Source organism: Chanodichthys erythropterus, chromosome 15, assembly GCF_024489055.1.
Source record: "Chanodichthys erythropterus isolate Z2021 chromosome 15, ASM2448905v1, whole genome shotgun sequence".
NCBI lineage: Eukaryota > Metazoa > Chordata > Actinopteri > Cypriniformes > Xenocyprididae > Chanodichthys > Chanodichthys erythropterus.
In genome coordinates, this window is record NC_090235.1 from 37,503,596 (window position 1) to 37,523,937 (window position 20,342).

Consider the following 20,342-nt stretch of genomic DNA (forward strand, 5'->3'; position numbering starts at 1 on the left):
TCTGGAGAAATCCCGGACGAGCCCCAAAATTGTTAGGTTTTTGCTCCTAATTCGTGCCTCATCCCAGACCTCTTAATTGGCAATTGAATGAGCAATCACTCAGCGCTGAGGGAGAATATAATCTCATTTTATTGATAAGAAAAGAGAGAATATATAGAAAGAGTACAAGGGGTGTAGTATAGGTTCAGCCAATGAGAGAGAGAATACATCATATAGCTCATGGTATAGGAATGTGATACATATAGAAAAACAAGTCTAAATATGGTCATCTCCCGGTTAACTATCCAGGAGTTCCTTGCTATCCCAAAGACCTTCTCCTATGCTTTGTAATACAAAAAGCAAGGGACCATTCCCTGTCTCCCATTCTATCCTAGTAGAGCCTTGTTCCTTATATGGAAATGGTTCCGGTACATAAAGAAAACCATATGTTTAAACATAGGATAGCTTCAACCGTGAACAAAGAAACCTCTGTCCACTTTCCTTCAATGCTGAGACCAACATAAAATCTATCTTACATCCTCCACATTTCATTAAGTTAATTACCTACCGTATCAAAGTGAAATGCAGCACGTTGATCTGCAGCCGCGGGCCTTTCATGTGGAGTACTCCTTATATCAATGCCAACCTTTATAAACGTCCACATTGGTATTTGCAGATGAAAATAACACACATAACATTAAATAAAAAAAATTTCTATCAGTTTGACCTCTCAGCGTCGATCGCGCATATCTGCCATGTTTTGTAGTTCCCTTTCGTGGGAACTATCGACGCTACGTCGGATGACGTGATGGGAACCCTCTGTATTTTGTGTTCGTGAAGCACCTCTGTATCCAACCAATGAAAAGACGGATCAGGAAGCTATAAAGCACACCTGAACACAAAGCACGCCAGCTTCTGTTGTCTTCAGCAAGCGCTCTCTGTATCTTGTGTGTCTTATTTGGTGTTGTTTGTCTTATTGCATATAAACAAGTCAAGATCTCTTCGTCTGAGGACAAGAGTATCTCACACCAATCCATATATTTATATATAAAAAAGACACGTATTATGGCGAGAAATAGCAGTGAAATGGGAGTGAGCACAGGCAGCTCTCGAGGGAGCCGTCTGTGTGCACTGTAAAAACTCACTCTCAGGACACTGCTCCAGTGCTCCCCGCGGATCGGGTCCCGCTTCTGCTGAGGCAGGGCGGAGGCTCCATTCGTGGGGTTCACAAATGGATCTGACAGAGGGATTAGAGACGGGCGCGCCTTTTCTCTGCCCTCACCAGCCAGGTTCAGCGCCGTCTCCCAGGTGGAAGCACGCTCTGCGGTTTCTTCCCCCGGGTTGAGGCACCGATACTCACATGTCCAGCTCTGAGGAGGTGGATATTGTGATATCGATCTGAGGATCGCCACCTCACAGTCACACACACATATCGTGTTTCAAAATCACACGTTTATAACAAATCAATCGTGAACAGCAGTTTGATTTTCCCCCTGTGCTACACTACAAAGCGAGTTGGGATACACACGATTTATGTTTTGTTTGCTGGGAGTGGAGCGTGCACGTCAGCTCACAACTGACAGTGACAGTGTTCATTCATAAAAATGTCCCGAAGAAAAGTATGCATTAGCGGGAGTTTTGTAGCTCCACTCCTGTTGGCTTTATTCTCGAGGGAATAAAAGTCTATTGCAAAGCTCGAATCTCGCGCTTGCCGAGGCAGCGCGTGGATTGAGTTTTCATTAAAGTATATAGCTCAGATCTCGCGCTTGCCGAGGCAGCGCGTAGACTGAGTTTTCATTAAAGAATATATGGCTCGGATCTCGCGTTGCCGAGGCAGCGCGTAGATTAAGTCTGCAAGAATGAAAATACGGCTCGGGTCTTGCGTTTGCCGAGGCTGCGCATATATCACGTGTCCGTAATTATGCATGTGTGTGTATGTGTATGTATATATTAAGGGATCTGAGTAGACGGGAGTTCCCTTTCTCTCTTTCCCTAAAATACCTTGCGAATTATTACGAGCTATAATTCTTTTTGTATTCTAAATATATTCAGTCTGTTCAAAAAATATATATTTATATAAGAACTGGCTGCATTTAATTTGAGGATTAAATGAAATATTGAATACATTAAATTCTGAGGAATTTAAAAGTCCGGAGGTAGGACGGATCTGAGGACCGTCATTATCTCTCGGAAGGCTTCAAAGAAGAGGTCCTGACATTTATAGTGCAGGATCTCTTGAGGGCAGCCCCCTCCGGGGGGATTCGGATATCGGGTCCTCCTCGGTGCCCTCAGGGGACCGTTCTGTCAACCCTGCCACCAAGCGTGAGTCAGGGCACAGCAGTTTCCACCGATCCTCCAAGGAGGGTCGGCCAGCACGTGATTCGTCTGTCTGCCGGTGCGCCGCGTCAGATAGACGAGCCAAGTGCTCAAAAAACACCAGAGACCAGTCTCGAGAGACTGGTTCCCTTAGTAGAATATTTGGAAGAGTGGAAAAATCTCCCGAATGTTTCGAAGTGTGTGCTGCTCATGATAGAACAGGGCTACAGAATTCAGTTCGGTTCACGACCGCCCAAGTTCAGTGGGGTGCTTCCTACGGTGGTAACCCCAGAGCAGTCTCTGGTGATGGAGCAAGAAGTAACGACGCTTTTGCAAAAAGGGGCTATAGAAAGGGTTTCCCCTCCCAGCAAAATGTCGGGCTTTTACAGCCGCTACTTCATTGTTCCGAAGAAGGATAGAGGGTTGCGTCCGATCATAGATTTACGTGTGCTAAATCGATCCGTAAAGAAGCTGAAATTCAAAATGCTTACACTCAGACAGATCATCCCTCAGATCAGGTCCGAGGACTGGTTTGTAGCGATAGATCTGAAAGACGCATACTTTCATGTATCCATCCATACTTCACACAGGAAGTTCCTTAGGTTTGCTTTCGGGGGCGAAGCTTACCAATACAGGGTTCTTCCGTTCGGCCTATCCCTCTCACCCGCACGTTCACGAAGTGCGTGGATGCAGCGCTGGCTCCGCTGAGACTCCAGGGCATCTGCGTGCTGAACTATATCGACGATTGGTTGATATTAGCTCAAACAGAAAAATTGGCAGTTCAAAATCGAGATGTTGTTCTGTCGCACATGAAGAGGCTTGGGCTGAGGCTCAACGCCAAAAAGAGTGTGCTGGTCCCGAGTCAGGTTGCAAACTACTTAGGTGTAATCTGGGATTCCACCACGATGCAGGCGCAGTTGTCCCCTGCTCGTGTGAGTTCCATTCTCGGGGCTGTGAAAGGGGTGAAGTTAGGCCAGTCACTCACTGTAAAACAGTTTCAGAGACTGGTGGGTCTGATGGCAGCTGTGTCCAACGTTATTACTTTTGGCCTTCTGCACATGAGACCCCTACAGTGGTGGCTCAGGACCTAGGGGTTTTCCCCGAGGGGAAATCCTTTTCGCATGATCAAAGTCACGCGCAGATGCCTTCGTGCTCTGGTCATGTGGAAGAAGCCTTGGTTCCTATCCCAGGGACCCGTGCTGGGGACTTCTGGTCGTCGTGTAATGCTTACGACAGATGCTTCCCTCACGGGCTGGGGGGGCGATCATGAGTGGTCGCTCGGCTCAGGGTTTCTGGGAGGACCATCAGCGCTCCTGGCACATACATCGGCTGGAGATGATGGTGGTGTTTCTTGCATTAAAACACTTCCTCCCAGACCTGAGAGATCACCATGTGTTGGTCCGCACAGACAACACTGCGGTGGTCTCATACATCAACCATCAGGGGGGCTTGCAGTCTCGCCTGTTATTCAAGCTGGCCAGTCGCATCCTCCTCTGGTCCTCTCGCTGAGAGCAGCTTACATCCCCGGGTGGTTGAATGTGGGAGCGGACGCCGTATCGAGGCAGGGCGCGAGACCGGGGGAATGGAAACTCCACACTGAGGTGGTGGAGTTGATATGGAAAACTTTCGGTCGAGCTCAAGTCGATCTATTTTGCCACAGAGGAGTCAGCTCAGTGCCCTCTGTGGTACTCACTTCAGCACCCAGCACCTCTAGGGCTGGATGCCATGCTACAGACGTGGCTGAGGCTACGTCTGTATGCGTTCCCCCCAGTCTCAATGCTCCCGGGAGTTCTGGAGAAGGTTCGCCAGGAGAAGGTCGACCTAATATTGGTGGCCCCTTACTGGCCGACCACAATATGGTTTTCGGACATAATGTCTCTACTTCACGGCTCTCCCTTAGAGCTTCCTCTCAGGCAGGATCTCCTGTCTCAAGAAATGTGGAAACTGTGGGCCTGGCCCCTGAGGGGGCAAGGCTCATAGGAACTGGTCTCTCAACCGAGGTTGTGGAGACCATCCTTCACTCCAGAGTAGGGCTGGGCGATGTATCGAATGCTTTTGTCACGCGCATTTCTTCAGTAAAGCCGGTTCCCTGATTGCCGCTAAATCGCCATCACCTGCTTTCAAATTAAGCGGCATTTAATAGACAGAGCCGTAGTTCACTGATAAGACACGCAATATCGCGTTCAATATCGACGGCGATACATATCGATATTGAACGCGATATTGCGTGTCTTATCAGTGAACTACGGCTCTGTCTATTAAATGCCGCTTCATTTGAAAGCAGGTGATGGCGATTTAGCGGTAATCAGGGAACCGGCTTTACTGAAGAAATGTGCGTGACAAAAGCATTCGATACATCGCCCAGCCCTACTCCAGAGCTCCCTCCACGAGGAAGTTGTACTTATATAAATGGAAATTGTTCTCTGTGTGGTGTGAACAGCATAATTTGGACCCGGTCCATTCTTCTGTCTTTGACGTGCTTCAGTTCCTTCAGGAAAAGTTCTCGGAAGGTTTAACCCCTTCCACGCTGAAAGTTTATGTGGCCGCTATTTCGGCTCATTATATCCCTGTAGGGGGCTCCTCGCTGGGTCGAGACCCCCTAGTAGTACGCTTCCTCCGTGGTGCACTCAGGTTGAGACCTGTGGTGTGCACAAAGACCCCAACCTGGGACCTCACTATTGTGCTCCAAGGGCTGGCTGAGGCTCCCTTCTAGCCAATAGAGGAGGTGTCAGACAAGTTCTTGACACTTAAAACTATCCGTCTCTTGGCCGTCTCTTCTTTGAAGAGAATTGGTGATTTACAAGCGCTGTCAGTCGCTCCATCTTGTCTTGAGTTTGCACCTGGTATGGTGAAAGCCTTTCTGCATACCAGGCCGGGCTATGTTCCAAAGGTCCGACGAGGGTCCCAGGCCCCATTGTACTTGAGGCTTTCTGCCTGCCTCCTTTCGCAAACTTGGATCAGGAAAGGAAGAATCTGCTTTGCCCTGTAAGAGCATTAGATGCGTATGTTCACAGAGCTGCCCTGTGGAGAAAAACAGAACAATTGTTTGTATGTTATGGGTCCCCTGAGAAGGGGGGCCCAGCATCTAAACAGCGGATATGAGCAAGTGGGTGGTCGAGGCCATTTCACTTGCGTATGAGACGGTGGGGCGCCCGTGTCCTTTGATGGTGCGGGCTCACTCCACGAGAGGTATGGCCACGTTCAGAGCTCTCCTATCTGGTGTCTCTATGGACGACATTTGTGGTGTGGCTGGATGGTCATCCCAGCACACCTTTATCAGATTTTACAATCTTCACCTTAACATCACTCCGGGGGCCAGGATGCTACAAGATAGCAGCCAGGCACTCGGAGAGACGGCGTAGTTGGGATTGCGTTCCCATCACGTCATCCGACGTAGCGTCGATAGTTCCCACGAAAGGGAACGTCTCGGGTTACGAGTGTAACCCTTGTTCCCTGAGTAAGGGAACGAGACGCTACGTCACGTGGCCGTATCTCCTGCATACCTGGTGCGCTTGCTTCAGACATTTTACAGAAGCTGGCATGCTTTGTGTTCAGGTGTGCTTTATAGCTTCCTGATCCGTGACGTCACCCGTCTCTGACGTCACGTCTTTTCATTGGTTGGATACAGAGGTGCTTCACAAACACAAAATACAGAGGGTTCCCATCACGTCATCCGACGTAGCGTCTCGTTGTAACAATCAGCCAAATTGGTTGAGTCACAAGATTTAAAATGGGGTCAGATTTTACTGTGTGAGTTTGCTAGTGGTTAAAAGAATGAGACATAAAACAGTGATAAGTTTAAATAAGAATTGTGTATTTACAATATTCACAGGTACTTTAAAACAACACCATAAAACCAGGAAAACTCAGTCTGTAGGAAACTACAGGAAGCAGGAAAAACATCTGTATAAAGAGAGCAGCATGGCAAACAAACAAGGACTCACTAATAGTCAACAACTCACCTGGATTGCAGAGTTTTCATTTTGTGGACTTACCTCTCCAGCCACAACCTTTTGGATTATCACTACTGTGGATATTTGTATATACACCGGTGGACACTCACATTGGGACTTTATCAGCACACTAGGATTCTTGGACTGTTTTAGGGTATGGTACTTGGGACTGTATGCTTTTAACAGACTGAGTTTTCCTGGTTTTATGGTGTTGTTTTAAAGTACCTGTGAATATTGTAAATACACAATTCTTATTTAAACGTATCACTGTTTTATGTCTCATTCTTTTAACCACTAGCAAACTCAAACAGTAAAATCTGACCCCATTTTAAATCTTGTGACTCAACCAATTTGGCTGATTGTTACATCGTTCCCTTACTCAGGGAACAAGGGTTACACTCGTAACCAGAGACGTTTTTTTTTAACACTTTTTTACTTGTGTTTGTAGTTCTGAACTGAATCCTCGTCCAACGCGCAATGGGTTGTGGGCAATAGGGAAGACGTGTTCTTGTATGCCAAAACTGAAGTTAGGGGCGCATGGGTTCCCTCGATCGAAATCCTATTAATTTTCCCCATGGACTTTTGGAAAATTGCAGATAATAAGCTTTGTGTTTAATAAAGGGTTATGACACTTACACGTTTTGTCTATCAAGATAATCTTTACAAGTTAAAACAACATTTATGCATTTTGAAGCCTAAATAAAGTTAAATATAAAAAGCTAATAGTAGGCTATAAACGTACTACAGCACACCATGGTCGCGGATCAACATCACCCACCACCAAGCTTCCTCAAACTTTATTTAGAAAACAACTTTATTTATAAACATGTTCGAAGATTATAATCTGTGCTGTGTATGAATACTTAACCACATTTTCATGAGAAATGCTGTCCAAATGTCCTGTTTGTCATGATGACGTCTAAAGTAGTCCCTTTGAGCACTTTGTTAGCAACCAACGTTTTTAAGACACAGTAAAGGTTTAAAAAATCACAAGTGGGGTATAACTGGTGTGTTTTATGTCATAGATCAAAACGTGAAAATATTTAGAGGCTTTGTTAATCACAGACCTTATTTCAGGCGATTTAGCAAAAACCCATTCAAAAAACCCATAGACTTTAGGGCGATGGAACCCTAAGTCCTAAAATGCTAACAGACTTCCGGGTTTTGCCTACAAAACCACTACCACACTTCGAAAATATACCGGAATAGACCATCCGGGGACTTTTGGCATACTCTTTTCAACATAGGCAACTATGCTTTGGGACACACTTATTTTAATCTCACATACTATTTAGGATGGATAGTATGGACATTGGGGTGCAGGGATGATGTTCATTCTGATCTTATTCATCGCATCTCACAGTGCAGCGTAGTGATAAACTTAGTTCCGTTGAGTTTGGGAAGGTCTGTACACTGTAATCATAAGAATATCTCTTCTCCTGTCTCTGAATATGTCTGTAATTTAAAATCATCCTGAGGACTCTCATTTTAAGAGGAGTTTAGTTAGCTATGTGATAACTGTGCATTGAAAATATATATAACCGGAAACAACTGAGCCGTAACATTTCAAACCGGATGTTCGTCATGAGGCCGTAAGACTGTTGCGGCCTCGTATTGAACAGTCTTTTCATACAAAGTCATAATATAATTGCACTTTTATTTTATCTATTTGAAAGTTTTTAATGCTTTTATTTGAAGTAATATTTTAAAAATGTGATGTGAATTAAATACATTTTAGACTAGTTTATTACCATTTTATTGGGGCGATTGGGGATAGGTGGGGCTTAGAACCCTTCCCTAACTCTAAAGTGGGGAATGGCAGAAAAAAAGTTTGAGAAACACTGCATTAGAGCCTACTAATACTGCTGAAAACACTTTTTCAGAGCATGAATCAAACAGTGTGGGATTTACCTTAAGGCATTTAATAGAATTTGGAGGGGGAATATTCCTTAAGCATCCAGAATACATGAACATTCTTCTGAAGCAATGTATAAGGTGATATTTAAACTACAAACAAATGCATGTATGGTTGCCTTCCAACTTATATTCTACAAAAAGTTCAAAGTATGACATTTATGAGGAGTATGGGCTTATTAGTCTAAGGCAAAAAAAAATCCCTATCAAAATTATGTGTCTCAGCCATCTTGTAATGCATTTGCAATTTCTCTGCAGCATGTCTGATACTTATCAGTAGCATCTGAGATGGTCTCAATTGCCTGTATAATGCTTTGCTGCTGCTGATGGCTCAGATTGATTCTGGGTTGCTCCACAACTACAGCTGGAAAATGATCTTCGCCATCATCAGTTACAGGGAAGTTGTCTATGTAGCACTTAGTAAAAGTACTGAAGCACATGCAGGAAAACATCTCTCCAAAGACGCTCTATGCGCTGATTGTGAACAGATTCTCCTGTTATGTGACTCCTCCGTTCCACCCCTTGAACAAGATTCATGAAGAGGGCAATTTGTGAATTTTCTCCCCCATGGTCAGATCGCACTCGAGAAGGAAGGCCATAAAGACATGTTGCCTTCACAAACTGGGTCAGCACAGTGGAGGCACGGTTATTTGTGTTGCAGCTCAGGTAGGTTATAAGGCGAGATTTCCCATCAATGGCTCCATGTACAACAAAACCCCACCTTGTACAAAATAAAGCATACAACCAACACAAGGTTAATTAATAAAAAAAAAAAAAAGTGCATCCATAATATCTTAAATAGCACTAGTAGCTAGTTGAAACCTTTAAAGGATTAGTTCACTTTCAAATAAACTTTTCCTGATAATTTACTCACCCCCATGTTATCCAAGATGTTCATGTCTTTCTTTCTTTCTTCAGTCGAAAAGAAATGAAGGTTTTTCATGAAAACATTCCAGAATTTTTCTCCTTATAGTGGACTTCAATGGCCTCCAAATGGTTGAAGGTCAAAAGGTCAGTTTCAGTGCAGCTTCAAAGGGCTTTAAACGATACCAGACGAGGAATAAGAGTCTTATCTAGAGAAATGATCGGCAAAAATGGGAAAAATGGAAATGTATATGCTTTGTAAACAAATGATCGCCTTTGTAAGGGCTTCAGAAAATAAATGCATTTCCGTATTCTTCAAAAGCTTGTGCTGTATGTCTTACGCCTTCAACCATTGACCTTTAACTATTTGGAGTCCAGTGAAGTCCACTATAAGGAGAAAAATCCTGGAATGTTTTCATGAAAAACCTTCATTTCTTTTCGACTGAAGAAAGAAAGACAATCTTCGATAACATGGGGGTGAGTAAATTATCAGGAAAAGTTGGACTTAAATTATACTTTAATAATCCTTAATAATCATTTAATAATATCAGCTAAAAGACTCCATTTATGTGTACAGGATTAGTTGAGAATTTCTTTTCCTTGAGAAAAATTAACATGTAGCTACTGTACCTGATATTTATCCAACTGAATCAATATTGAATTAGAATCGGAATCAAATCGCAAGCTTATGAATTGAAATCATGACATGTGTCAAGCACAAAAAAAAAAAAAAAAAAAAAAGTAGCCTATCCATAATGTAAACCTTGTAACATGTTGTAACTAAACTTAATGAAATTCTGTTTAGTTACCAAATGTTTTGGCAATAACAACAATACACTTATTGTGATTCCAGATTTAACCCCCCTCTGCCACGCTGGACTAGCCTACTTCTTCTGAGGCAGTGGCAGAAACATCGCAGGCTGGTATGAGTGGCTTTATACTGTGTTGTCATCTCTGCCGGTTTCAAAGCACTTTTCTGTTCAACCTGAATTTAGCAACAACACAACCTTGTTTTTGCAGGAAGCTGACAGAGAGACTGACTAAGGACTCGTGTTGTGACTGCTGTCGTGGACTGTGATAATGCTGAAAGAGAGATTGTCGTCAATTTGATCAGAAGTTTAGTTAGATTTGTATATTATTATTTGTATATCATTTGTAGACATAATAAAAAGCACAAGCCTCAGTAAGCTGACCCTTTCTCTTCCTTCTTCACTCTGAACTTCATCACATTCACATTTTATGTAGCATGAGAAATAATCTAAACCACGCAAAATCTAATTAGAGAGGTCAGACTGAAACTGATTTCCAGAAATGCAATTTGAATAGGATTTCAAACCACATTTTTGCATAGCTCTAACGTGGTTTCAAAAAAATGACATTTCATGGCATTTTTTTGCCGTTCACACTTGCTAAATATTGACGGATTCAAATTAGATATGCATAAAAATTGGGCTTGGACTGACAGTCTGAATAAGGCTTATTTGAGGTTTAATGGCAGAAGTATTTCCTGATGCAACCCCAGCACTAGTGCCCTGTTTACACCTGGTGTTAAGGTGTGTTTTGGTTGATTGGATCACAAGTATTAGATATGTGAGACATATACCCATTTACACCTGGTGTTTTGTCTGTCTCTTTTGTCCACTTCTGACCATTTCTGTCCTGATTTCTTCGAGGGAAGGGTCTAAGGGCAGGTAAATGTATGTTTTTTTCAGATCTTTCAATATTTTCAATATTTCAATTTACATATGAATGACGGCATAAAGGAGACAATGGAAAAACATACAGAGAGCATCAGCTTTCGTTTCTGCTCTGACATCCGCAAGATCACACCGAACGCTGTGAGTGTGTGTTAGAAATCAGGAATGGTGATAGAACATTGTGCTTTTTTCCTCTTCAAACCAAACTTGGGTCTTCAGCTGACAAAGTTTAAATCTCTTTTGGCTAGCTTTTGGCTGTTCGAACACATTTGATCACATGAGAGTTTACTATGGAAGCAATTCAGCCGAATACATTTTTCACTAGCTCTGTAAGTGGTCAAAAGTGGACAAGCTCAAAACTTTTTAGACCCCATTTACACCTTTATTTTTTATCATCCACCTGTGACAAAATTGACAAAAACACATTTTAATACCTGCCGCAAACAAGACACTCTCACACGCTCTCACTATTATGGGCAATTTCATATGTCCAGTACCCCTAACCTGTGTGTCTTAAGGGTACTGGACAAGCACCCCCACCCCCACACGCACACACAAACACACACTACACTGTGTGTTTGCGTGTGGGGGTGCTTGTTTTTGTGACATATCAGGACACAAATGTGTATAATAACATGGGTATGACATAAGTATTACAAGGAGTGGAATGACCCCACAATTCAGGGTGTAGGGTTGAGTGAATAACATATTACCTTATAAACCGCATATTTCCATCTATGTGCCATAAACTGTTTGGATGAGGAACATGGTAGACTCTTCGTGCAATAGAACTACTCCACCTGCGTGCAGTCGCAGTTGGATCGATTTGGGTGAGGGCTTCTTGGACCCTCCACCGCTGGACAAACAGCCCTTCTCCACGTAGCAGTCCCCTCATGATCTAAGAATAATAAAAACACATTACATTTTTTTGACAGGATGCAGAATAATGATTTAAATTTTCCTTGCTGAACACACCTCACTTCCTGTGTTGGGATAGAGACTGTGAAGTCTTCTGACATGCTGAATGAGCTCTTCCTCAGTCACTTGTGTTTGCAGTTTTCGTATAGGAATTCCAAGCAGTTTAGTTTTCCTATAAAGAAATGAAGGGGAGCAGCCCAGAATCTTGGCCATCTGCTTAATGGTGTGTCCCTGTTTCATTAGAAACTCAATTTGCTGCTTTGAAACATTAATCGAAGGTCTTCCACGTACTCCTAAGACAAAAGGAAAACAACAAAACAACAATTAACAGACAACTGCTATGGTCGCATGGGCATAACAGTGCGTGTCCAATATCAAATGTACAAAATATTAAATATAATTAAATACAAAATATCTGTAGTTCTTTATTAATTTTAGGGCTTGTTTTGCAATCAGGTTCAGTAATTATGTTTTAATTATGTAGGGCGGCAAAATTCAGGGGATTTTCAAAGAATATTTTCATTGGAATTAATGATACATTAACTGGAAATAATGGAAATTTGCAAAAAATTGCCTTTCAATTTGCCTCAATACCTCTGCCATTGTTTGCAGTTCTGAGCACGTAAAAACATCACGCTCTTATTTGAATATTAACAAGCAGTCGTCATTACTATGCACATATCCTAAAAGGAATTCATTATTATGCACATATCCTAAACAGAATTCATGATATCTGCAATAAGAATTTTTACTAGTGAAAATTAAATTTTAACATGTAAGAATTAAGTTACAGATAACAAGTAGTATGTTTTTTTACTAGTTGTGATTTCATTTTTGATATCATAAATGTATTTCTGCGAGTGATGACGTCATTGTTGATATCAAGAAGCGTAATTCCTGATATCAACAATCAGCATTTCCACTAGTGAAAATTGCATTTCTGATATCAAGATTTGAATTGTTGATATCAACAATTCATGTTTTTAAATGTTAAAAGGGCGACAAAACCATTACAGATATCAAGAATTGAGTTCTTACTAGTTGAAATTCCAATTTCACATATCATAAATAAATTCTTACTAGTAAAAATGCAAATTTTTGATATCATTAATTACTTTGTTACTAGTGCAAATGTCTATTCTTGATATCAACAATTGAATTCCTACTAGTAACAATGTTAATTTTTGATATCAATAATTTGATTGTCACTAGTAACAATGTTAGTTTCAGATATCATGAATGTGATTGTTACTAGTAAGAAAGCCATTTTACATATCTGAAATTATGTTGATATCAGAAATACATTTTCAGATATCAAAAATGAACATTTTTACTAGTAGCAATTCAATTGTTGATATCAAGAACTGACATTTCAACTAGTGACAATTGAATTCTTGATATCAACAATTCGCATTTTACTAGTAGCAATGTAATTATTGATATCAAAAATTTGTATTTTTACTAGTAGAAACTGCATTTCTGATATGTGAAATTGGGATTTCAACTAGTAAGAACTCAATTCTTGATATCAACAATTGAATTTGAATGGCAGCCTATGGCGACATTTCACTAGTGAAAATACAATTACAGATATCAAAAATTCTAGTTTTTACTAGTGGAAATTCAAAAGTTGATATCAAGAATGAACATTGATACTAGTGGAAATGTAATTCCTGATATCAACAACTGAATTGTTGATATCAAGAAGTAACATTGTTACTAGTGGAAATGTAATTCCTGATATCAAGAACTGAATTGTTGATATCAAGAATTCATATCCTGAGATGTGAATAAAAGTCAAAACGGCTTGCCACAGCTTCCTGCTTCAGCAACACATACGCACTGCATACGGACCGCACACGCACTGCAGACGGATTATGTGTGAAACAGGCGTTAAGGCAGGAACACACCAAGCCGACGGTCGGCCGACTAAGTTTTCTCAGTGTGTTCCTCACCGTCGGCTGAAGTTTGTCCTCGTCTGCCTTTTTTCGGCCGATTCGAAATGTTGAATCGGCGTTGGAGCCGGGTGTGTCTCATACGTCCTGAAAAGTGAAGCCGCGGGCTCTTTGATCGCCCCCTGGTGGCTGGATGCAGTACAAGTCATAAACCCACCCTCTCAATGCAAACGAATGGCACTTGTCAAAATAACAAAAAATTAATTACACATACAATAACATTTTCCGAAAGATGGTTTTGGTCATTTAAGGTAGTTGTTATCATGCTGATATATATTCAATAGTTCATTTTTGTGATCAGTGTGATTTTTGCAAGCAATTTGGTGCTATAGAAACGGGGCGTGTCGTCACGATTTACAGTTGATTGACAGCTTCTCTGAGGACTGTCGGAGCTTTGAGGGGAGATTGAAGATTAATAAATAACTTATTTTTCGATTTCTGTGTTATTTCTCACTGACAAAAGTTGTTGTTCAGCAGTAAACTGTCCTAACCGACCTACAGATCTGACGGATCACTGAGTTTTTTTCGGTCACGTTAAATGTGGGCTTTATAAGCTAAATGTTATTAGCCAAGATAACACGGCTAATGTTAGCCATGACGGAAAAAGCAGGTGATCATAATCTGGCAGTTACTAATTATCTTTATGGGTATAAAATAATAATTATCAGGACAAAACTAATCCTACTCTAGTTAATTAAAGAGCAATCGATCTGCTGTAGAGTTAGTTCAACTTTACCGAGGTTTCAAAAATATTATTGCTCTAGAAACAGAATATTTTTTTACAAGTATAATTTTAATTTGTGTATAATTTACTCATTTAAAATACATCAATTACGATATGTTGTTTTGACCTAGTTATGAGTAATTTAGTTTAAAACTGAACAATGTGCATTAATAAACTTCAAATAAATGTAAATTCCTTATTGCCAGATGTAATTAGCATCGTTTAAGCCAAATGAAAAAGGGAGGAGGAAAAGAAAAATATAATAAACAATAGATAATAAAACAAATAGGTGATCTGATCTTGGTGACGCAGACATCTGGGAGGAAGTTTGATACCTCGACTCCGCCTCCGCCTCCTGGTTTCACTGACGAGTCTTTCTGCGCATGCCCAGGTTCCAACATGTCAACGCCCATCATCGTCCGTTTTACCTTCAGTTCATTACAATGGAAGGAAGCGGCGTCGCGTCATCCATCTTTTTTTACAGTCTATGGTTGGAGCTCGTCGGTCCGTCGGGCCATCTGATCATTCTGATTGGCTGCTCAGCTACTGCCGCCTGCTGTTTCGGAAAGGCATTTCATCTCACGCAGGCGCAGAACTGACGTGCTGCTTGGCCGTCGGCTGCTTGGCCGTCGGCTGTTTAGCGTCGGTTTGGAGTGGCAGGGGAACTTTGGACACTGACGCTGCCGACGTGAGCCAACCCCAAAATTTGTTTTCGTCGCCACTAATTCGTCGGCGTCGGCTTGGTGTGTTCTGGCCTTTACACTGGTCTCGCTCACTGACAGTGCTATTTTGCACATTACATGAGTCTGAATTTAAGCGAAGGTGCGTTTTTATCCAGTTGTTAAAACAATTCACCTCAATTAATTATTTTAACCCTCATGTGGTGTTCAAAACCCTATAACACTCGTGGTGTTCCCGATCAAAAATGACCGGCCCATAAAAAAAAGCTTATAAATCAATCATTATACCATATTTTCACCCAATCTTGGATTCAATCTTTTTGTCAACATGTTCTCTTTCAATTAGGACTGGTTTTATATTTCTGTTTGCATCTGATTAATCGTGGGCCTCATTTATCTGAGAGTAGGCATCTCATTTTTCGAGTAATTTTTTTTAAATTTTTGAATAATTTTGGAAATATTAAATAAAATCTGAAGAAAATTGGTATTGTTGATCACACTAGTCTACTCTAATGTTTCACCAGGAATTTTGTTTTGAAACTTTTATTTTGTAAAAAATATGGCACATAGTCACACTTGTGGTGTTCCCGGTCAAAAATGACCGGCCCATAAAAAATTGCTTATAAATCACTCATTATATCATATTTTCACCCAATCTTGGATTCAATCTTTTTGTCAACTTGTTCTCTTTCAATTAGGACTGGTTTTATATTTCTGTTTGCATCGACCATTGAAAGTGAATGGGAGAGACTGAAAATAACAGAACAATTTAGTTTTCATGAGCATGTTCATTATTTTCATGTACACATATGAACATATGTGCTTGCAAACATCGAGCCCTTGGACCTGTGCATGTATCGATACATTTATACACACGCTACCCAGACACACACACGTTAAAACACACAAACTTTGAGTATTACACACATTCTTTTCCACAGAGAGAAATTTGATCCTACCCTAACCTGCATCTAATATACATTTATCCATCTGACATTACAACACACACACACACACACCTACACACACACACGCACACACACAAACTGGCCGTGACTGCAGTGACCCGGCTTCAAATGAATGACAAGCAAGGTGCTGTGAGGCATTTATATATGCCTGTGGTATCGCATGATGTATATTTGTAAATATTGTCTAGTTCTGTGTGAGAACCTCACAGTTCCAAAACAAAATGTTATAATATTTTGTCTGGAAGCTGTGATGAAACAGGAACATGAAAGAAAGATTCTTTTGAAGCCGGGTCACTGCAGTCACGGCCAGTTTGTGTTTGTGTGTGTGTGTGTGTGTGTGGTAATGTCAGATGGATAAATGTATATTAGATGCAGGTTAGGGTAGGATCAAATTTCTCTCTGTGGAAAAGAATGCGTGTAATACTAAAGTTTATAAAATATTATGTAATACTAAAGTGTGTGTATAAAAAAGTTTGTGTGTTTTAACGTGTGTGTGTCTGGGTAGCGTGTGTATAAAAGTATCGATACATGGACAGGTCCAAGGGCTCGATGTTTGCAAGCACATATGCTCATATGTGTACATGAAAATAATGAACATGCTCCTGAAAACTAAATTGTTCTGTTATTTTCAGTCTCTCCCATTCACTTTCAATGGTCGGCCATTGTGACCATTTTTGACCATGCCTACTCTCAGATAAATGAGGCCCACGATTAATCAGATGCAAACAGAAATATAAAACCAGTCCTAATTGAAAGAGAACAAGTTGACAAAAAGATTGAATCCAAGATTGGGTGAAAATATGGTATAATGAGTGATTTATAAGCTATTTTTTATAGGCCGGTCATTTTTTTACCGGGAACACCACGAGTGTAACAAGGTAACAAAACCCCCTCAAAAAAAGTAAGAAAATTTCCAAAAAAAAACTGAGATTTAGTTATACCCTTTGGGAACAAAGTCACTAAGTTTCACTCCAAAGCGATAACATTAACTAGTATTTTCGGGAAAAAGAAAATCTTCTCCGGGTCAAATTGACCCGAACACCACATGAGGGTTAACACCGTATTTCACCCAACATATTTCACTCAATATTATAATATACACATTCCTTGGCATTGAGATCAATTTTTAAACACAAAACATCTAGTACTTACCAGCAACGAAGATCCAAAAGCAGAGAATCAGCCGAGACGGTCGCTCCTTCCACCAGCTTGAGAAAATGGCGCCGGCGGTCACACGAGTGCGTTGTCTGAGCGTGTCTCGCGCATGCGCAGAAGGCACTCCCATTTCCCAAATCAAATTAAATTTAGTTGGTAAAATTTAAATAAATTTCATAGATTAAACTATTTAAATATTTTATGTTAGACTCATTAAATATAAATGGGTCATTCTACAGAAACGTCCACTTTTGGTATGACAAAATGTCTTAAAATGTATTTTTTTTTTTTTACATTTAAACTTAGACAACATTATTATATTACACTTAGACTTTATGAATACACAAATGACAGCTTAACGATTTTTTTTTTTTTTTTTTTTGTACATTTATTTAAAGACTGCATGTCCCCTTTTTTGTCACTGGTGTTACCTTACTTCTCTGGCATTTTCAAATGTTTTTATGAAATATTATTTTTCAATTTTTTTCAGAACATGCAGTCAGAGTTACAGAATAATAATGATAATGCAAAAAATAAGGAGATTATGTGTTATTTATTTTAATCAGGTTAGTTAAAAGTGTGATTGAATGATGATAATTCAATTGCGCAACCACGTGTTTGCTATAACAATGAAAATATTTGAAAAAGAGTTATAAAAAAGTAATGATGCAATCCTTTAAATCTTAATTGAGTTTAGCAGAATTCATTGGATGTAAAATTATTATGTCACATATGACACATTTTATTTAATGTGACAAACAAAAAAACAGTAAAACCAGTGACACGAATCACCACTGACCTATACATAGGACCAATGATCCTTAATTTTTCAACTATAATTAAGTAGATTGGACTAAATTTTTACATTTGGTTTACAATAAAAGACTATCATTGACACTTAGTGAAAGCAGTCAGTAAAAGATCATAAAAAAAAAACATTTTAAAACTGTCTGTAAAATATGCTGTCCGTAAAGGCGCTGCACTGAATTTAGCCATATATCCTTAATTTAGCCATTTCTAACCAAAGGAGGATTAACAATGAGAAAGAAAAGTTATAATCATGTAATCTTAGTGCTATTTTATGCAAAATAACTAAATGAATAGCTTTAAATAAAGTTTATCTATAAATGGGTAACACCAGTGACATTTTCATAAAAAGGTAACACCAGTGACAGTAACACCAGTGACATTTTTAATGAAAAATGCATTTTACAAAATGGCTGCTGCAAGGTATCAATACACATGTTGTCAATCATGATACATTCACTAAATCAAGTAATTTAATCCATTTGTACTCTAGTTTTTTTTAATTACCTAGCAATAACGTAGGTCACACCAGTGACTTCAACTAAAAGCTTCATATGAAATTATGATTTTCTAATTAAAATTTCTGATAATTGAAAAGAGATAGTGGAGTTTTCATTGGCCTTTCTTCATGGATCTTCAGGAAATAGGAAGAAGGAAGTCAAGTGATGTCATCAGTGTGATTATTTCAAAATAAGAGATTTTTGTTAAAGGTAACACCAGTGACAACACCAGGGGACCACTACATTCATTATATATTTTATAATATTTATTTGGCATTTGTTTTTTGTTTTTTTGTTTTTTTTATGTCATTTACATGATATATTTGATAGTTATGTATACATTATTGTATTTGAAATGGTAGAAAAACCCGTTTCTGAGCTCAAAATAAAGCACTTTCTCTCTGTACATGACTGTGGGGACGAGCACTTCTGTGGCGATTGGAATTTTTATAATTAATTAAAAAACAAATATTGCCACATTGATGGCTCAAGAAGGTTTAATTGTTCAAATATCATATTGTTTCATATTAAAATATATATAAAAAATTGTAATCCTAAAGTGTTTTTCAAGTGTAATATTTCTGTAAAGTCTAGGGACAGAAAAGTGGACGTTTCTGTAGAATGACCCAAATACGTATTACTCCTAATTAGATATGTTTAAGTAAAGTGAATGAAATTTAAATGTGTCATATCTATGAAGGGCCTGAATCCTTTTTTTGAGTATATTTTATTATGCTAAAGTGGAACTATTGCAAGTATACTTTAGTACAAGTATGTATCTTGCATTCAAATTATACAGTGATCATACTATCCTTACTAATAGTAATATTAAACACATTTTAGGCTTAATATTTAGAAATATGCATTGTGCATAAAGAAGAACTCAGCAAAGAAGAATAGTCAACATTTGAAGTGGATCAAAACCCTTCATCAAAGTTGTCCTAAAACCTTCTTCTAAGGACAACTTTGATTAACTTTTTTGATCCACTTCAAATGCTGACTAATGGGTTTTAAGTTAGTGTGAAATGAATGTAGGCCTATTTTAAATACATTTTGGTAAGGGTTTTTCACTAGGGCAGACTCTGCATTCATTGCCTCTGACAAGTTTTATCACTGTCAGATACTTAACTTGGAAACTCTTAAGAAAATCCAGAGTTACCTAAACTCATAATTGAGTTGTGCTGATGTTCATGTGCATTTTAAATATCCTTTCTGACATGACTTGAAAACACTGTAACTGCTGAAGCTAAACCCTGACTGAAATATCAACATGGTCCTAAGTATTCAGACCCTTTGCTCAGTATTTAGTAGAAGAAAAAAAAGTTAAAATGTCAAATAAATCCAGAAATGTTTACTGCATGAAAAGTAAATCATTTTAATTTATGCATCACATATAAATCTGCAGCTTACTGCAAGACCGTCAAATCATTTAATTGTGTTTTTGTCAGGAGTTGTGGTGCATTGAGAGTTGAAGCGCACAGAGACAATCGGCAGAGGAATGTTACGGATGATTATTTCATCCGCACACACGGAAACACAAGCAGTTCTGCACGTTCATATTTTTCCACCAATGAACGGAACTGTCTGTGTTTTAGTGCGTGCACAAGAATAAATAATGTGCCGTTTTATGCAATTGCTTCATGTTGCATTAATGACGTCAAGTAAAATGGAAGCAAAACATGCATGATGTTTAATGATGCGTCTAATGGTTTTATTTCTTCAACAGCTTAAAGTTTCATGCACGTTCGTGTTGTATAGCAACAGGCCGTTTCACGTTTATTTTCACGCACCACTTACCGTGTCTATATCAATAATTTTGTCAGCGATTCACAGTCTTTTCATCCATATAATTTGTGCTGTCATAAATAGTTGTCATTTATAATGTCTGCGTGATTATAGCTGTACTTGTAAC

At 39.5% G+C, this 20,342-nt stretch overlaps 1 protein-coding gene across 5 annotated transcripts; it reads right to left on the reverse strand.

The window, feature by feature from the left end:
- Positions 1–6,650: 6,650 nt before the first annotated feature.
- On the reverse strand, positions 6,651–20,342 carry LOC137037092 (uncharacterized). 5 transcript variants are annotated; one of them, XR_010897248.1, is made up of 5 exons: positions 17,121–20,342; positions 11,699–11,934; positions 11,437–11,621; positions 9,915–10,109; positions 6,651–8,883 (listed from the first exon to the last, which is right to left on the reverse strand). XR_010897248.1 is itself a non-coding variant. In XM_067410881.1 (5 exons), the coding sequence occupies exons 2-5, from the start codon at positions 13,676–13,678 to the stop codon at positions 8,580–8,582; spliced, it is 807 nt and encodes a 268-aa protein (XP_067266982.1). In that variant the 5' UTR covers positions 13,679–13,776; positions 14,656–14,665; the 3' UTR covers positions 6,651–8,579. The 5 variants fall into 5 exon arrangements, 4 of the variants coding, with proteins under 4 accessions (XP_067266982.1, XP_067266981.1, XP_067266983.1 ...); XM_067410881.1 differs by lacking the exons at positions 9,915–10,109; positions 17,121–20,342 and adding exons at positions 13,597–13,776; positions 14,656–14,665; XM_067410880.1 differs by lacking the exon at positions 9,915–10,109 and having other exon boundaries at positions 17,121–17,980.